General features: G+C 39.8%; 1 protein-coding gene across 2 annotated transcripts; it reads left to right on the top strand.

Moving 5' to 3' along the window:
* Positions 1-1,069: 1,069 nt before the first annotated feature.
* LOC146305625 (oxysterol-binding protein 1-like) lies at positions 1,070-17,926 on the top strand. 2 transcript variants are annotated; one of them, XM_084711962.1, is made up of 17 exons: positions 1,070-1,422; positions 2,687-2,859; positions 3,491-3,699; positions 4,461-4,629; positions 5,214-5,325; positions 5,460-5,643; positions 7,116-7,233; positions 7,625-7,682; positions 8,623-8,787; positions 10,538-10,783; positions 12,835-12,955; positions 13,214-13,317; positions 13,680-13,775; positions 13,955-14,142; positions 15,690-15,925; positions 16,052-16,090; positions 17,026-17,926. In XM_084711962.1, exons 2-17 carry the CDS (start codon positions 2,723-2,725, stop codon positions 17,166-17,168), a joined length of 2,325 nt encoding a protein of 774 aa, XP_084568088.1. In that variant the 5' UTR covers positions 1,070-1,422; positions 2,687-2,722; the 3' UTR covers positions 17,169-17,926. The 2 variants fall into 2 exon arrangements, with proteins under 2 accessions (XP_084568088.1, XP_084568089.1); XM_084711963.1 differs by lacking the exon at positions 16,052-16,090.
* Positions 17,927-18,791: the final 865 nt, after the last annotated feature.

The raw sequence follows: 18,791 nt of genomic DNA, 5'->3' as shown, positions 1-18,791 counted from the left end.
GATGGAATGCACGAGAGAGTAATAGTAATGTAAGTCAATTTATCGAAAACTATCTATTAACAATATATAAACTGATTACTAGGATGTAGAGCAATATTGTATTATCTATTATTTTATGCATTATATATGTATACTTCACTTTCTCTGTATATCCTTACATATTTCATATATACATACATTTAATTCTCCATATCTCCAATGTACAATTATTCTGTGCACTAAAACGGTGTAATTATAGTTATACTGTGCAATCATCACATGCAATAATACACATCCTACAATAAAATATCATTATACTTTTGACCAAATACCTTGATATCAATTATAGATAAAAAGCTAGGGCAATAACAATCAATAATCAGTTTTATAAAGCAATACTATTTATATTTTTCCTTCTAGTAAAATGCTAGACACCAGCTGTATACTGCAACACGCGTACGTGTCCTGCACAAACATCCACATCAAGTTAAAGATGTATATAGTGTACATAGTAATGTACATAATTTTCTATTTTATATATATTTTTCTATTATAAAGTTTATTCTATTTATTTATTTATTTATTTGCATTGTGGTTTATGACTGGTTCCTCTTCTACATTTTCTGCTTCTTCACCGCTTTTTTTGATCCTTGAGCTGTTACAACGAGTTAATTTATCCGGTGTGGGGTCAACAAAAGTTACCTTCATTTTTATGCTGGCACAATGTACTATTAATGTGAAGGCAAAAACACCGGTTTCGTTTCGCCAAGTAGTTAGATTGGTTGGCTTGACATGGCCACCGGAGAAAACAATAGAATGGTCGTGGCTAGAAGGGAACCCTTGATTTGCGAAACTCTCGTGACACTTGTAGGCGTTATTTCCTTATTGTGCACCTTGTACAGTCTAATTATGTTTTATAATGTGATAACGCTGTGGTTAAGACCTGGGAAGGTTTAAGGCCCAGGGACCACTCGGTAAGAGTTAGGAAAACATCAGGGTCTTGGTGAAACTGATCACTCTCGCGAGATACTTTGCATATTTGGGGTTACATTCTAGACACGACTCTTGGTAGTTAGCTGTTTGTTTCTAGACGGGACCAAATACTGTTGCACCGGGTGTAACCAACGAGCTAACGTTAGGCTAGTTAGATGTAGCTAGCTAGCTTTAGATTCTTGTCGGCGTACGCAGCTGTAGAATGAACATTATACACACGATTATTGAAGGATACTAACGTAACTCATTGGTATCACTTTATTTTACAATCACACTGCTGTTGTCGTCGACGTCTTCGGTTTTGTGGTTTTCATCATTAGCTGTCCCGTGTTGGTCAGCTAGCTAGTTAGCCTATCCAGCTAGCTAGGTACAGTAGCGTATGGGTGTCAAAGTTAGCCGTGACTTCACCGGGTGTCTGGTTGCCTGATCTCACATTTCGGACACGTCAAGGTAAACATTTAGCTATCAGTGAATTCGGAAGCTAGCTAGTAAGCTAATTATTGTTTAGCGGTGGGTCTTGCTCGCACCGTGTTGTAAATATGCACATGTCAGCTGGTTAACTTCGAGCAAACATGACAATTGGTGTTTCTTTACTTTAGCTGCTGTTTCAGCAATGAGCTGTTATAACCGTTAGTCTTACTAGCATAACTGGAGCTAACGCTGGTTAGCTTCTGCTGTCAAGCTCGTCATTATGTTGGAGCTTTGTCATTTTAATGGTTATCATATGTATATTTCTTTGTTGCAATGGTTGCACAGCTGTTACATTTCTCTCAAAAGATCATTTCGATCAGAGTTTATAAAATCTGGTATCTCTGTCAATTATCTGCACTCGGTTAATAGGTATTTAAGAATACAGCGAATCGCAGTGAGGTGTTTTACATGTCTGCTCCTCTTTTATGCACGTCTAATGCCGTCGTAAAGACGAAATTTGTTAGTTAAATGTGCCGTCAGTGAATGTGTATTGATTCTGTAGTTAACCTTTGACCTGTCATCACACTGAAAGATCAATATTAACCACTAGTAACGTCGAATACAATGTTGATAGAGTTCAGGGCTATGACTAACAAATTAATTTTTATTGTTATTCTGTAAATTATTTTCTTGATCAGTATTTGAGCCATGCAATGTCAGAAAATAGGGAACCATGCCTATGGCCATTTCACAAAGCCCAAGCCCAAGATGTCTTGCCTCATATGATCAACAGTCAGTTTCATATCACAGAAGACTAAGAAAACTAGCTGAAATTCAATATAATATGATCTATATGAGGATATTGTGATCTGATTATTTATTATACGTTTTACTTACACCTGATTTTACTATTGAAACATTAGTTTGATTTTACCAGGTAACCTTTGCCTTATTTATCATTTCTCTTATTTTAAGGAACTAATATTGTACACTGAGTGTGAATGTAAGCACATTTATGCAAGTCTATGTATTGTTTGTAAGATCTATGTTTTTATGTGATGTTGTGTTACGCAGCAGCCAGCAGTCTAAAACAAATTTACCTATGCACATATGAGAAGCTTGAATCAGTGAATTTGTGTAGTTTTTGCTTTAAGATACAATAAATCAGTTACCAAAATATAGTAGCTGCTGATTAATTTTGTGTCACCCTACAAACTGATTAATAATAACCCTTAACCCTATATGAAAGCACAAGCCTTGTTGTGTAAATTCTAAGATCTCTAACTTTCATTTTCCCATTCAGGTTCCTCAAGTCTGTGTCTTGATTTTGGGGGCTGTGATGTCGGAGCCCAAGACCCCCACTCCCACTCCTGCTGGTGACACATACAAAGGATGGGTGTTCAAGTGGACAAATTACATTAAGGGATATCAGCGGAGGTGGTTTGTCCTCAGCAATGGACTCTTGTCATACTACAGGTACACAAGCCTTCTTGTTAAATGCACCAAACTAAGGAAGGATGTAGCCTTGATCATATCAGCAGAGAAACCCCCCAGCACTGATCTTCTGTAACTACTGTTTAATTACAGCAGACGGTCAACCTCACCTTATCAATATATCTGGCCTTTTTTTTAGCTGAATTTCCTTGTTAGTTTGTTTTTTTACTGTCTGACAGAGTAGTTTGCTTTTTAGATACCAGAACTTCTGTCTTACTGCTATATAATCTTTTGGAACTACTTTTCTCCATGAAACTGCTCACAACAAGGTGTGTGTGTTATCTTGAGTAACTGGGTTAAGATTTCTGGAAAACGCCAGTGGTGTTGAGTTCAAATTTTCTTTTTTGGCGCTTTGAGCACCACAAGAAGAGTGCCATGTAGTTTCATTATATTTGAGAGGAAACAGACATTTCTACAACTGATATCTCCAAAACTTTGCAACTCACACCAAAACTATTTAGATGGATAAATAGCACTACAGGCAAGAGGAGAAATTATGTATTTTTGATTGAGGGGTGAACTATCCCTTAAAAGCAAATAGCCACTGTTGTAGCCAAGACAACATGTTTTTCTGTGTAGTTACATTTTTGTGTTAAACGCCTCTGATTAATAGGACCCAGGCAGAAATGGGCCACACGTGTCGAGGCACAATCAACTTGGCCACAGCAACGATCACCGTGGATGACGCCTGTAACTTTGTCATCTCCAATGGCGGGGCACAGACGTACCACCTGAAGGCGAGCTGTGAGGTGGAACGCCAGCGTTGGATTACCGCCCTGGAACTGGCCAAAGCCAAAGCAGCCCGCATGCAGGCTGAGTCAGGTAAAACATACAAACAAGCACAAGCAGAGGAAGAAAATGTCTGTGAATCTTTTCTTCATTAAGCTGTTCTTAAATATGTTTAATCATATAGAGGCAATGGACCTCATGCAAGAACATTTTTGTATTCTTGTCTTAAATTTCTCTTAAGATTTTTTTAGGACGAGGGCCTTGTATGAACACAGCAAGTCGTAACTTCAGAAAACTGTGTAAATTATCCACCTGTGTGTATTTGAGTGCACATGCATGAGAAATTAGCATAGTTAATGCTGAAATAATACTATATATGGCTCTGCTTCCTGCTCCATGTGACAGGAAGTGTTCATTCATGAAAGTGGCATTAAAGAGAAAAAAGAATTTTACGAGTTTGGAGGTTGACGTTCTGTGTTCAGAGATCCATAAAGGAAAATCTGTTATTTTATCAGTGTCAGCAGTGGAATTAAAAGACCTGCTAAAGCAAAGAAACGGGAAAAGCGAGTGCTGCTAATTCCGTGTTACCAGAGGGTCGGACAGTCACTGAAATGAAGAAGAAGCTCTACAACAGGTCTGGACATTGTGGACACATTACTGGAAATTGTGTTCATATCTGAAAGAAAATTAAAAATACGAGAAAATTGGTGAATGGGACAAGTTCACTTAAATCACTTATACGCACCACTGAAGAACAAAGCTGTTTGTACGAGTGGTTCTTGTATGAGGCCCATTGCGAACAAGAGATGTGAATGAAGCTTATGTTTTTCCCCCGTTTCTTTGATTATTAACAGATGACTCAGGGGATGACTTCTCCCCATCATCCCCGCCGGCGGCACCTGGACAAGGTGGCGGCTCGCAGAATTCAGAGGTCCAGTCTGCTCTCAGAACACTAGGCAGCAAAGTGGAGGATCTCAGCACGTGCAACGACCTGATCTCAAAGCACGGCTCTGCCCTGCAGAGGTCAGGCTTTTACAATCTATTGCTCTCTTTCTGCTCCACTCTTAAGTCCTCAGGCCACAGTTGATGACACTCCTTATGTTATGCTGAATGACATTACCTTATCATTATACATTGAAACATTCTCATTTTTCAAGTCTCAGGAAGCATCTTGATTGGTGACTTTCAAGTTATTTAATAAATTGTTCCCATATTTCAAACCAATCAAGCAGTTTCAGTGTAGGGTTTAGTATGAGGTGGGCTTAAAATGCTGCTAATATGATCTTTTTATATGGACTTGACAGGTTTTAATTTAGGTGGAAGTAGTCCAAGGATAAATGCTTATGTTTCTTCTTTACTGACAAATAAAGAATACAACATTCAAATATACACATACTAAAAGTTTGCAGTAAAAAAGATAATAACTCAATTTCAAAATGTTTTTGTTGTCCTTATGATGGAAAATATCATATCAAGATACTGTTGCTGATACTGACATGTTAAGTTTAAGGGGTAGATAAGCCTTTGCCTTTTACACTGTAGATTGACGGTGGTGATATATCTTCCCAACTGTTAATCCAGTTTGTACATTTTAATATTTATTTCAGGTCTTTATCAGAACTGGACAGTTTGCGTCTGACCGGAGAGGCTGGAGATAAGATCCGTCAGGTGACAGAGAGGGCCACGCTGTTCCGCATCACCTCTAACGCCATGATTAACGTACGTGTCTCTCAGTATGCCTATTTCTGCCTTGTTGTTGATGTGCAATGAGAGTGGGCTTTCTGAATCTGCGCTCCATGGATCTTGAGTTTCAATGTTTCTTGTTGACCCCGTTTGTCGTTGTTGCCCCTCAGGCGTGCCGAGACTTTCTCGCGCTGGCTCAGGCTCACAGCAAGCGGTGGCAGAAGGCCCTTCAGGCAGAACGGGACCAGCGGGTGAGGTTGGAGGAGACTTTAGAGCAGCTCGCCAAACAGCACAACCACCTGGAGCGAGCGTTCAGAGGGGCTGCACAGGCTAACGCTACTGCTGACAATAAAAGTAAGACGTGGCCCCTGACCACTTCCCAACTTACAGTTGTCTGTCTCTGTCTTCCTTGTTCCACTTCCTTCTCCTCTTCTTCTCTTGTGCTCAAAAAAATCTGCACTTGTTACTCTACTATGTTAATGTTACTGAGTTTATTTTGTTAACACCTCTCTCTTCAACATAAGGTGATGCGTGCCACTCAAATATACAACGCTGTTAGTGCATGAAATTCCAAATTATCAGAGCTTCTACAGTAGTTTGCTTGAGCCATGAACAGCAGCAAGTTCTGTACTTCGAAAACCACCCAGAAAGGTGTTTGAATAGTTGCTAATCAGCCCAAAATCAGACACAACTGTCATCAGTTATTAAAAAAAAAAAAAAGTGATCACTACTGCTCAGGATGAGTCAGTTAATCTGCTGGTCTTGTGGTTGCCAACCTCTTTTGCCTTGTGACCCTTAAATCAAGGCAGTAATAACTGGTGACCCCTCAAGGGTAATTGCATCTGCCAGTTGTGACCAGCAAGACAAAGAAGACTTTCTCCTTTTTTTTCCCCTTAATTTTTTCTTGTCTTGATGGTGCTGCTCAGCATTATTTCCCAGAGCCCAGAACGACATCTTTAAATTGCTTTTTTGGTCCTAAACCCAGAGGCTCTTCATTTACAGTCACAGATGACAAAGAAAATTGGCAAATTCTCTGATTGAAGAAGCTGGAAAGAGCAAATGTTTGACATTTTTGCTTGAAATGATATGTCAGGAAAGAGGGGAGAGAGAGAGGGGGGATGATATGCAGCAAATGGGCCACAGGTGGGACTTGAACCAGCGGCTGTTGCAGAGGCCCAACAGCCTCTGTACACGGGGAACACGCTCTACCAGCCTCAATGAATCTATAATTGATAAAGAAATAATTTCTAGTTGCAGCAGGTGTTTTCCTTCCTGGTACTGCGTGTCTGTGGCATGTCAGATATGTGTTTATTATTTCATGTCCTATTTAAAAGACAGATCTTTTAAATGCCTGATCAGAAAAAACTGGACTTCAAATTCTTTGAATAAATGTCATTTAATAACTAATCACTGTCAATATGAAGTAAGATGATCACTGGCAGTGAATTTTTGCATCAGTGTGGGGCAAAGAAAAATACTTTTTATCATCTTTCTGCCAACTGAAATGAATTACAGACAGTCTTGTGAAAGTCAGTGAAAAGTGTTTGAAGTTCACTTTGGGAAATTTGTAGGAATCCTGAATTTGTGTCACAGTTGCCCCAGCTGCAAAGAGAATTTCCCAAAAGGATAATTAACTAAAGTAACAGATAAAGAAGATAATTGGTAGTTCCAAGCGATAATTAAAATGATTTCTGTCTGTAGATCTAATGATAAAACACATGTCACGGAAAAGTATAAATAGAAAGTGTTTAATGATAACTGGCACATCTATTTTCATTTTCTTTCTCAGAAGCACTGACCTTAGCTGCTTGTTTGTTTTTGTTAAGGTGCTGCAGGGCCGGGAAAGGGTGAGGCCAGCGATGAGGATGATGACAATGAGTTCTTTGATGCCATGGAAGAGGCGCCTGAGTTTATCACTGTACCCGCAGACCCTCAGTTCCACAAGTCAGTGCACTCTCATTCACCCTTACACAAATATGCACACACACACACACACACACACACACACACACACACAGGCACACACACACACACACACACACAGGCACACACACATTTAATGTTTAGGAAGTCATACAGAGAAAAGCCTTTGAAATTGTTGACTCTCTTAAGTCCTACATTTAATTATTCAAACCACTTTCTTGTATGAGATGCAGATGCACAAGATGTCATGTGGGTGGATACCCCCGTGATTAACTTATTTGTGCAGTCAGTGTTTAATTGAATTAGTTAGTATCAGTCAAACCAGTTCATGCTCCATTTCCTTGTATAATAGACTGGCTGTGTATTTCACAGACACTGACAGAATCTCTTTGTGTTTTTTTCTCTCTTACAGAAGGTCAAGCAGTAATATCAGCGGTTTCAACAGTGAAATGTGTCCAGATGATCAATCGGTAGGTTTCATACTGACTGTTAAAAGAACTGGTTTTTCATTGTCGATTTATCTTGAGACATTTTGACTTTTGGTTTCTTTTTTAATTTTGTTACTATTTTTGGTAGGGGTTCCAGTAAGCACTCTCTCCTGGGATTTAAGATCAGTCAGTAGGTTTTTTCTTTAGTTTGTAGTTAAAATCAAACCAGAAAATGTAAATTAATCAAAATCTACACCCTGCACATTGCATGAACACACAGTTCACACAAGATCAGCACAAAAGTTCAGTGCACAACCAGAATAAATGCATTTCAAGTCTTTTTCAAAACACCCCCAAATCCCACAAAATCAATCCAAAATATTCATATATTCACAACCAAACTCCACAAAGCAAAGAAATATGAAACTCAAAATTCCACTCTTGTCATTATTTTGATTAGGCTTGCCAGCCAGGTCTGTCTCCTGGCATTTAAGATCAGTCAGTCAGTCAGGTTTTGTACTATGTCGTTTTGTGGTTTCTTTGTTTAGGTTTAAAGCAAACTGCACAAAGTATGCCAACATGTCGACTGTTTTCTGGATTAAGGGATTAGTTGTTATCAGTGAGTTGTTGTGAAAAATGCTGATCAGTGGATTTTTCCCACAGCTCAAGATGACATCCTGACTTGTCTTGTTTTGTCCACAACACAAATATACTCAAATTACTGTCATAAAGTACTGAATAAACAGAAAAATATTCATATTTATGAAGCTGAAATCAGAGAATTTTCACTTTTCTTTCATAAAGGATTACTTTAACTGATTAAATTAAAGGCACAGATTAAATGCAGTTTTACTGTAAAGCAGTAGTAGTGGTAGATTTTCGTGCTACAGACATGATAAGTCAGATCAGAAACATGTTATCAGTGACTCAGCAAATCTTGTTTTCCCATGCTGTTTTGTGACCACCTTTTCTGCCTTTTCAGCTCAATGAGGAGCCTCTAGCAATGAACCAGGAGTCTCCCTCTCAGGAGTTAGTGCCCCTGAAGAAGAGGCGGACACGCATTCCAGACAAACCAAACTACTCCCTCAACCTGTGGAGTATCATGAAGAACTGTATTGGCAAAGAGCTGTCCAAGATCCCGATGCCTGTGAGTATATGCTGCAGAGGTTATCATCAACACCCTGTGTGGCTTGACAAGAAGCTTGTCAGGGCCTCAGGCAGTTTCACCTCCTCTTCTGCTGCTCTTTTCATTTCTTTGTGTGGTTACAACAAAAAATGCATTCACTCTTAACAAACTAACCACAATATGCCAAGTTCATTCCAGTGCATCATCACTTGTGCCAGCAGCATGCCTCTGTGACGTTGGTCTAACCGAAACATTGATCATGTTCATATCTGCTGTACCAGGTCAACAACATTCTGTGAGAGTCATCTGAGGTTACAGTGGCTGTATTGACATTATCTACAGATATAGTTTTCATCTTATCAGTGATGAAGTTGTGTTTGTTTATTTGAAAAACTTCAGAGACATACTGTAGATATACATCTGTGATCTTAAATTTAGGTTCTCAAAGGTCAAGACAGATAAATACAATACGGAAAGTTGTTATTATGCATAAAATTGGTGAATCATGATGCTGGATCAAACCAGTGTGTATATATGTATGCTGATTCAATATAGTGAACAGTACAATACTCATTATACAATCACTCACACCATTCTTTATACAAGACTTGCAATATGTAAATGCAAAATTAGGTTTGAGGTTATTTGGATATGTTGATGCCTTTACATGGTATGTCCACCAAAGAACCGTAACAAGTAGATTTTTACACTGTCACTTTCTTTGCGTTACAATAAAGAGATTAAGTTCATAGAAGCACAGAGATAACATCTCAATCAGGACTTAAGAGCAAGAGGAAACAAAATATACATATATAGAAACCTTTATTTATTCAGGGTAGGTTCACTGAGAATGATGCTTTTTTTTTTTTGCAGAAATGCCCTGATCACATTCTCATAGTTACACATCTCACCTACAACCACAGTCTTATCTGCCGTCATTGAGCAGCTCCACTGGAGCATCTCAGCGGTGTTAATGAGGGAGGAGAGCCACCTTTCACTTCCCCCTCACCTAGATTTATCCAGTCAGGGGACTGAACCAGCAACCTTCCGGTCACAAGCTTGCTTCTCTATCCTTTAGGCCACCACTGCCCACATTACATTTACTGGCATTCTAATCAAGTTTCAGCTCGTGTGTTTTTAGCTGCATCATTGAACACAGAGCAATGCAACAATATGGCAAAACCTGACACACTGCATCTCAAAATCACCACAAAACTCACAGTGACGGAACCAGAAAAGAGTGGCAGATACAGAGTGCAGGTGATACCAGAGAGCGGCTGACAGTGCTGTCAGCAGGCAGGCAGCAGAGGTGCTCTATAATCTGAATATATATACAATATAATATAATGTAGTATAATAATGAATGAAGCAAAGTGGAAAATCTCCACGTCTAAGAGGCTAAAAACAGCCTTTTCTACCATTTTTCCATGAAAACTTGCTTCAGCGATTAATCGATTATCAAAATAGTTTCATTCTTTTTTACCATTTGGTATTTTACTTGCACTGGGCAAGCGGGCAGTCCTTTCTGTTGAGCCCTGCACATTCAAGGGTATAAGGACCAAATGAGCTATATGTAGAATTTTTGAATGAAATGGTCTTGTGCCTGGCCTCTTAGGCATTTTTACACGTAAAGTGCTGCTTGACACTTCTGAGCAGTGTCTATATTTAAATGTGTTCTCTTAATGTGATTTTTTTCCCCATCAAATGTTATGGACACTTAAATAATGAGTCCAAACATGAATTCACATCTGAATGATTCTGCTCTGTGCAGGTCAACTTCAACGAGCCCATTTCCATGCTGCAGCGGTTGTCAGAGGACCTTGAGTACCACGAGCTGCTGGACAAGGCCTCCAAGTGCCAGAGCTCACTGGAGCAAATGTGCTATGTGGCCGCCTTCTCCGTGTCCTCTTACTCGACCACCGTCCACCGCACGGGCAAGCCCTTCAACCCTCTGCTGGGAGAGACATACGAGCTGGACCGGCGGAGAGAGAGCGGTTACCGCTCCCTTTGTGAGCAGGTGAGAAGGAAAAGAAAAACAGACAGACAAAGGTTTTCAAAGAAGGAAGTGAAACTGAATGTCAGGAAGGATGACTTGAAAAAAACTATTGACTCAGCAGTTCAAGAGTGTCTTGCTTCCTTTATATATATGTTTGGGATGCACATGTTAAGGGGAACTTGCATTCAGTAGTTTAAAGGAGGTGGTCACACATTGAGTGAAATTGAGTGTGATGATATTGATACATTGATTGATATGAAAGTCATAGTTATTTTGACATAAAAATGCAAAGAAAGTAAGTTTAAAGCACCAACAGGAAAGGATTTGTGGAGGAAATTGCAGGATGTAATGCTTGAAAAAAGATAAACAGAAAGGTTTCTGTTCCTAAAGAACAAGAAAATATATCCAGTCCAATAAATAATCCAATAAATTGTGCTTTCAGGCAGCAAATCCAGCGTGAGCTTTATATATAGACCGGTTTAATTCAGTTGCAGTCAGGCCTTAAATGAGATTGGGCAAGTGGGAGTGTAGATGAGTAATGTAATTGGATTTTGAGATTTATAATGTGGATTTTCCTGCACAGGAGAATAATAACGGGATTTTTTCATACCTGACAGGTCTGTCAATGTGTCTGTGTGTTTATAAGATGACATCTGAGTCATAACTATAAGGGAGGATTGAAATCTGCAAAGCCATACTGCTCAAAGACACATTACATTTACTTTAGATCCCAAACTTAGGGTTTTGCATTTGCACCACTCTTTTGATTCATCCTCCACACAACTGCATGTCCTATCAACAGTGATTTGTCTGCCTGATTATTGACTTTCTCAGGTTTTTTGTCTGTTTTTATGATTGCGAGTCCGCAAGGGGTCTTTTATTTTGAAAACTGACTGGATTTTCTGTTTTTCTGTGTCTGACTTCCTGCCTTTTCAATTTGCTTTGTGGTGATTGGAGCGACATCCATCAGAAATAGACTCTGCATGTATTTGAGTCAGAGAGCAGCCTCTGGGACGTACTATGGTACTGCTGGTGGAATCACAAGCACTGTGTAGTTTGGCAACGATCAGTTCCTGCAGACATGGCACAACAGCCCTAAAACAACACAGCCACGCCTGGTGATGTCAAGCTGTTAGGTTACAAACATAAACCACCATGTTCTGTTCAGATAATGGTGCTAACTGGGCTGTACCAAAGGCTTTGACAACTGTTCGTTGTCGTGATATTTGAATGGAAAAAATAGTATTCAGCTATTGGTATAGATGTATATTTTCTCAGCTCGCCACCTCAATGTCACTTGTGCTGCCGGTGTTTTGACGGTCTGCGTCAAGCTCACACTGAAATTGCTGCTGCCACTTCCTCCAGCAGTAATTCGGTGCTGCGCGCCTGCTTGCTTCTCTCTCCTTCTCTCTCTCTCACTGCCCACTGGTGACATGCTACACCACCCAGACTGTTTCTCCCCCGCTGCCTCCGTCTCTTGGACCATCGCCTCTCTGGCAGAGAGATAGCAGTTTCGGTGCGAGTGTGACACAGACCGACTAAACACTGGCAGCACAGGCGACACCGAGGCAGCCATTGGGTCAGAGAAGAGCAGGAGAAGGCACATGCAGCCTCTCTTGTGTCACACCCCCATTCTTACACAGTGCAGAAAAAAATTTAATAATCACTGCTGAAGCTTTGAAAACACAAACAAAAAAGTAGCATTTGCATTTTGGAACCTAAAACAGCAGACTTAACAGACAACTCAGACCATGGATGATGTGGGCTGACTTGTTTTGATCTGCTCCCGTTTACCTTGTTAAAGTTACTGCATTATGCTGATAATATGAACTTAACACTTCCTGAATCCATTATAAATTCAAAGCCCTCTGGCGTGTCTTTGGACAGTCTAATGTTTGTTGAGAGGTGATGACAAAAACCCACTAAATTAGATTTTTACTGTGATGTAGTTTTATGATACATAGGATATACATTTTAAATTCATGGTTTGTTGTGATCTCTATCGGTTTACAAATGTAGATGTTACGGCAATTCATAATGTGTTTTTATCTGTACACTTCACTTTGTCACAGGTGAGTCACCACCCACCTGCAGCAGCACATCATGTGATCTCTGATCGTGGCTGGACACTGAGACAGGAAATCACTGTTGCCAGCAAGTTTAGGGGAAAATATCTGTCCATCATGCCTTTGGGTAAGAACATACTAAGCATACCTTGTCTGATAATGACGTAGGTTGAGGGTGTGATACAAACAAATGAAGAGGAATACAAAGGAGACATCATTTATAAGTGTCCTAATGAAAGATCAGTGAATAAAGCTTAAGGAATGTGTCAGTCACACCTTGGCTTTATAGAAGATCATTAATGACAAGATTCAGGTGTACAAGCAACAATGGCTGGTTTTGTTAAATGATGCTGATTTATTTCCCTCGCTTCCTCTTTCCTTTCAGGCACAATTCACGCAATCTTTGAAAAGGGCAACAATCACTACACATGGAAGAAAGTTACCACCACAGTACACAACATCATTGTGGGAAAGCTATGGATCGATCAGGTGAGACTGCAGTGACGGTCAAGGATTTGTGGAGGCTTTTGTGGGACTTCATGCTGGAAAAAAAGAATAACAGAAAGGTTTCTTTTCCTTAACAATAAGGAAATAAACCCCTAATAAATGAAATTGTTCCATTACATTTGTACAATCCGAGATATTAAGGGGATGGCTGCCAGTGGTTATGGTATCAGATCATTTCTTCTCATTTCACTTATAGACTTGATAGCAGTCGTGTAGGTGACAAATACAACTCCTTTGAAAATGGGGGCAGACTCACATGTGTATTTATTGTCATATTTCCAAGTCAAATTTTCTCCACGGTGTCAGGGGTTTCCTCAAAACATTTTTTTTTCTTTCTCTTGCAGTCAGGAGAGATAGACGTAGTGAACCACACCACCGGAGACCGCTGCCACTTGAAGTTTGCTCCTTACAGTTACTTTTCCAGAGATGTGGCCAGAAAGGTGAGGAAAATCCAAACGCCTTTGACTTTTCCACATGTACCTGTATGTGTTTAGTGTAGTTTTTATGTGTGATGCAAAAAGAAAAAAAACTCTTGTTGAATAATGAAGATCTACACTGAACTGTTTTGATTTCAACTGCCTTCGTTTTCTCCTCCTCTGACCCTCTCTCCTTCATTCAGGTGACAGGTGTGGTGATGGACAAGGATGGCAAGGCCCACTATGTGCTGTCGGGCACGTGGGATGAGAAGATGGAGTTTTCCCGGGTGATGCAAAGCAGCCGAGGAGGAGAGAACGGCACGGAGGGCAAACAGAAGACCGTATATCAAACTCTCAAAGCCAGAGAGGTGTGGAGGAGGAACCCTCTACCGTAAGTATATTATCTGAATGTTTTAATCTTAACTTTGATGTTGCTCTTTTAGGCAAGGCAAGTTTATCATTCAGACACGGGACCTCTCAGGGTGCTTTACAAGACCATATAAATACATTAAAAAAAACATTAAAATTGCACTTGAGATCATAAAAAACAATACCTAAAAGTAAGCATGTAAATGGTCGAAACACAACAGAAATTGCATTTAAAAAAAAACAAAAGCAAACAAATATGAAGACATTAGCTACAGATTATCTTAACGAGAAGCTAGATATGTACTTCACTGGAAAGCCCTGATTAGAAGAGCTGATAGTTACAGCTGACTTCAGGTATTCAGGAAGTTTGTTCCACAGTTGGGGAGCGTAGGAACTTAAGGCTGCTTCATCTTGCTTGGTATTGATCCTGGGAACACTGAGTTCTGTTTTTTCTCTCTCTGTTTGATTAGCTGTCTTTGCACCTATGATTTATAGTATTTTATTTTTGGTGCACATTCTAACTTTGGTTTTGAAAGGCTATTATTACTATAACAAATACTACTACTGCATGACTAGGTGTGTCCATAGACCTTTACAGTCTATAATTAAAGGTTATTTTTTATTGTCCATCCTTGGCACGAGAGCCAAATCTTCTGACCTTGTTTGACTCTGAGTAATGAATGAAGATCTTCTTTCCTGTTGTGCCACCAAGAACCAGTTTTTTTATTTCTCATTGCAACCATCAACACACACTTTGTCTTGTGACAGACTGAAACACACTCCAGAGACAACAACCATTTGTCACTTAGTGTACAAGATGCTTGAATTTTTATTTATTTTTATCTCTTACCGGGAACTATAAAAGCAGCCTCTTTGCCACATGATACATCTGTAAATCATCTCCATTCAGCCAAATGATGTGTTGGTATCCATGGCAACAAGTGTCATCGGGTCCTTTCACAAGAATCTGTGGAATAAGGTGCTTATTTCCTGTCCTCATTAATCTATGGGCTGTAAGTAAAGCCAGCAAGAAGGTCTAAGAAGGCTAATTGCATGTCAAACACAAAGTGCTCCCAGCTAGACAATGTCATATGTGCTGCAATGACAAATTAGTTTTTTCACACAAATGCCGTCATATACCGCATATCCCAGTGAAATGTCAAGAAGGTATGGAAAAATAGATAGCGTCCAAGCCTAGTACAGATTTAGTTATTTCAGGCACACAATAAAACACTGTTGGAAACCCTCAGTTAAAATTAGTAAATTCAACATGACAGCAAAGTGCAGCAGCTACGCTTCAGATCCCTGTCGCTGCCGATGCCTATCACATGTACTTCAGTGATGACTAAGGCTTAGTGATGACTAAAAACATAAGTTATTTCATGGAGCCATCAGTAACGACAGAATTGTGTGTTGATTATAGGTCTGTTTACTTTTTTGAGGTAGAAAATTAACATTAGCATCACCAAACAAAGCACAGTGTGTTCTATGGTTAGTGATAGTTTTGCGTGTTGTAAACCCAGCAAGTTGTAGCTTTCAGTACTGTTCTTCCTCTTTGCTCCACCACAGCGAGGGGGCAGAGACCATGTATTACTTCACTGCCTTGGCGCTGACCCTCAACGAGCCTGAGGACGGCGTGGCGCCCACAGACAGCCGGCGCCGGCCCGACCAGCGCCTGATGGAGGATGGCCGCTGGGACGAGGCCAACGCCGAGAAGCAGCGGCTGGAGGAGAAGCAGCGCAGCGCTCGGCGGGAGAGAGAAAGGGAAGCTGCCAGCCAACGCACCTCAAGCCAGTCAGAAGAAGGTGAGAATCGAGTGTTTGTGAATGCGTTACATCTTCTTGTGTATTCCTCTCTACCTTTCTTGGGCCAAATCTTGGAATCAAGGGGCAAAAAAAAATCTCAGTGATCCCCCTTTTCTCTTCCAAAAGCTGTCGATGAGGACTCTCTTACTGATCCCTCCTTAAAAAGCAAGTATTCCTCTTTTTTATCTCTTTTACTTCCACTTTTCATTCTTTGATTTTTGATCTAATCTGCTACAACTGTGATTCCAAAATAGTTGGGACAGTGCATGAAACAGAAATAAAAACAGAATGTACTGATTTGCAAATCCTTTTCGACCTATATTAAATCAAGTACAGAACAACGACAAGATACTTAACGTTTAAATTGATGAACTTTCTTGATTTTTGGAAATGTACACTCATTCTGAATTTGATACGTGCAACACACTCCAAAAAAAATGGTGACGGGGCAACAAAAGTGTAGGAAAGTTGTGGAACGGTCAAATAACACCTGCTTTTAACATTCCATGGGTAAACAGGTTAGTTAATTGTAGGTAAATATAATATTTTTTGTATGAAAGGGGCATCCTTGGTAAGGATGGGGTAATGGTCATCTCTTTGTGGAGAGACTTTTTTGGCAACTGCAAGGCATTTAGGGATTTTCACCATCTCTCCATGGGGTAACTGTCACATATGTGAAGAAACCATTAATGCTGAAAAGTACATGCAGGTTTTGGTGCAACATATGCTGCCATCTAGACGTTCAGGGACTTCCATTGAAAGGCTCCCATTTCAGCATGAATATGACACAACAGTGTGGGTTTGTAGTAAAAGAGTTGGGTACTAGACTAACAGTTTAATACGTACGGCGCATTTAATCAAAAAATATAAGAATGGATGCGTGTATATTTACATAAAAAACAGTAAAATTGATCCGTTTGACCATTAAATATCTTGTCTTTGAACTGCATTCAATTGAATACAGGTTGAAAATAATTTGCAAATCATTACATTCTGTTTTTATTGTTTTATTTTGATGTTCCAACATTTTTTGAATCAGGGTTTGTGTCTTGATTGTTGTCTTTCATCTTTTTTGGTAACACAGTTCTTCTCTTTTTCAGGCACACCTCATGAGAACTACCAGGCACTTTGGTTTGAGCGCTGCGAGGACCGGATCACAGGCGAGCCGGTCCATATCTATAAGGGAGGCTACTGGGAAGCAAAGGATCGCGGCAGCTGGGAAGGATGCCCGGACATATTTTGACCTCGGCATTGACTGCAAAGTGCCCTGAAGAGACTGATCCATCGAAGCTGCCTGGTAGACAGCTACCACAAAGGCCGGCTTGTCCCCCCTCCCCACACTTGGACGGCTGCCTCCCTCCAGTGGCTCTCTGTTCTAAGAGATCTCCAGGATGACAGGTACTGCTGTCCGATCCAGAGGGGGAGCAGGGAATTTCCTCTGGCCTCCCTCATCCCATTTTGGTTCCTGTCATCTTGAGTCCCCCTTGTTGCTGTCACACATCTGAGAGGGCTGGAATGAAAATGTTTGCTTTGACTCCGGTCAGGCTGAGCATTAAGGGGGGAGGAAGTGAAATGGGCAGTGCTTCCAAATCTACAGTAGATCATTGTTTTAGTCTCTCTGCTCGCATCTGTTCAGTCTCTCAGATGAAGAGCAGAAGAGGTTTTTGTGCTGATAACACCCTGTGAGATAATGTAGTGTACCTATTGTCATCCACAGCATTGTGTGCTTTGGTAATAACTCTAAAAAAAAGGGGTAAGACCTGGTTAATATATACATTTATATATAAATATGATTTAAAAAATAATTTCATTAAAATGTCGACTGGTGGCCTTCAACACGTTAGCAAGGATTTCTTGTTTATCTCTCTGATTTAGTGTCTTAATGTAATGAAGTGAAGGTTCTAGTGTGCTTGTGTGTATGACTGCATATCTGCTCTTCCATCACCTTAAAACACTGCCACCGTGCAGTATACTGTGTTTAAAAAAAAAAAAAAAAAGAAAGACATGATTGTCCAAAATATTGGTTGAACCTCCACACTGTCATGTTATATAGGTAGAATTTTTTTTTCCTTTACAAAGGCCTGATGGAAATTATGAAGGTGAAAATTTTGAAGACCTAAACACTTTTTTTTTCTCTTCGCCTTAGAAACGAGCAACCTGCTCTCACCTGTATTTACATCGCACCTGAGTGGATATGATGCTGACATTCGTAGCTGGTTTCATGTACACACATTAAAACTTTGAGGAAAGCTGCAAAATGGCAAAACACCTGTTCCAGCACTGCGAAAATCTCAAGTTAGTACAGTTTTATTCAGTCACACTTAATTAAATGATTTTCACAGGACTGGAATCATGTGTAGCTGTTTTGCACATAAAGTGAATGACAGTAGAAGTGGTTTAAAAAAGCGTGGGTGTGATTTTTGTCAACGCAGTATACAGAGCAAAGACAACAAACAAAAGTAAATGCAGTGATGAAAATGAAAATCACACCCTCATGTATCTGCTGAAGAGTTCATACATATGCAAGTACATTTTGACACCAAAAACATGGGATATGTGTGTGTGTGTGTGTGTGTGCGCGTGTGAATTTCATAATTTTGTTTGTAAGTGTACTTAAAAATGAAGAATAAAGAAACAAAGAAGCATTGCAAATAACTATGATTTTATAAATGTATAGAAATTCATATTATAGTATTGATAACTGTAAGGTAGTTTCTTTTTTTTTCTTGTATTTTTGGTTCCTCTCATATTATTGGAAGAGGACCGTCTTCACTTTCAGAAAAAAAAGGGAGTTTCCATACTTACCTGAGGAGACATGACATTGTTCAGTATTTTGTATTAACAAAGAAAAAGAATCTGTAATAAA

The sequence above is a fragment of the Lutjanus erythropterus genome, chromosome 23 (assembly GCF_056507025.1).
Source record: "Lutjanus erythropterus isolate fLutEry1 chromosome 23, fLutEry1.hap2, whole genome shotgun sequence".
In the NCBI taxonomy this organism is placed as follows: Eukaryota; Metazoa; Chordata; class Actinopteri; order Lutjaniformes; family Lutjanidae; genus Lutjanus; species Lutjanus erythropterus.
Note: the sequence above shows the minus strand (reverse complement) of the source record. Positions and strands in the feature narration are given on the sequence as shown.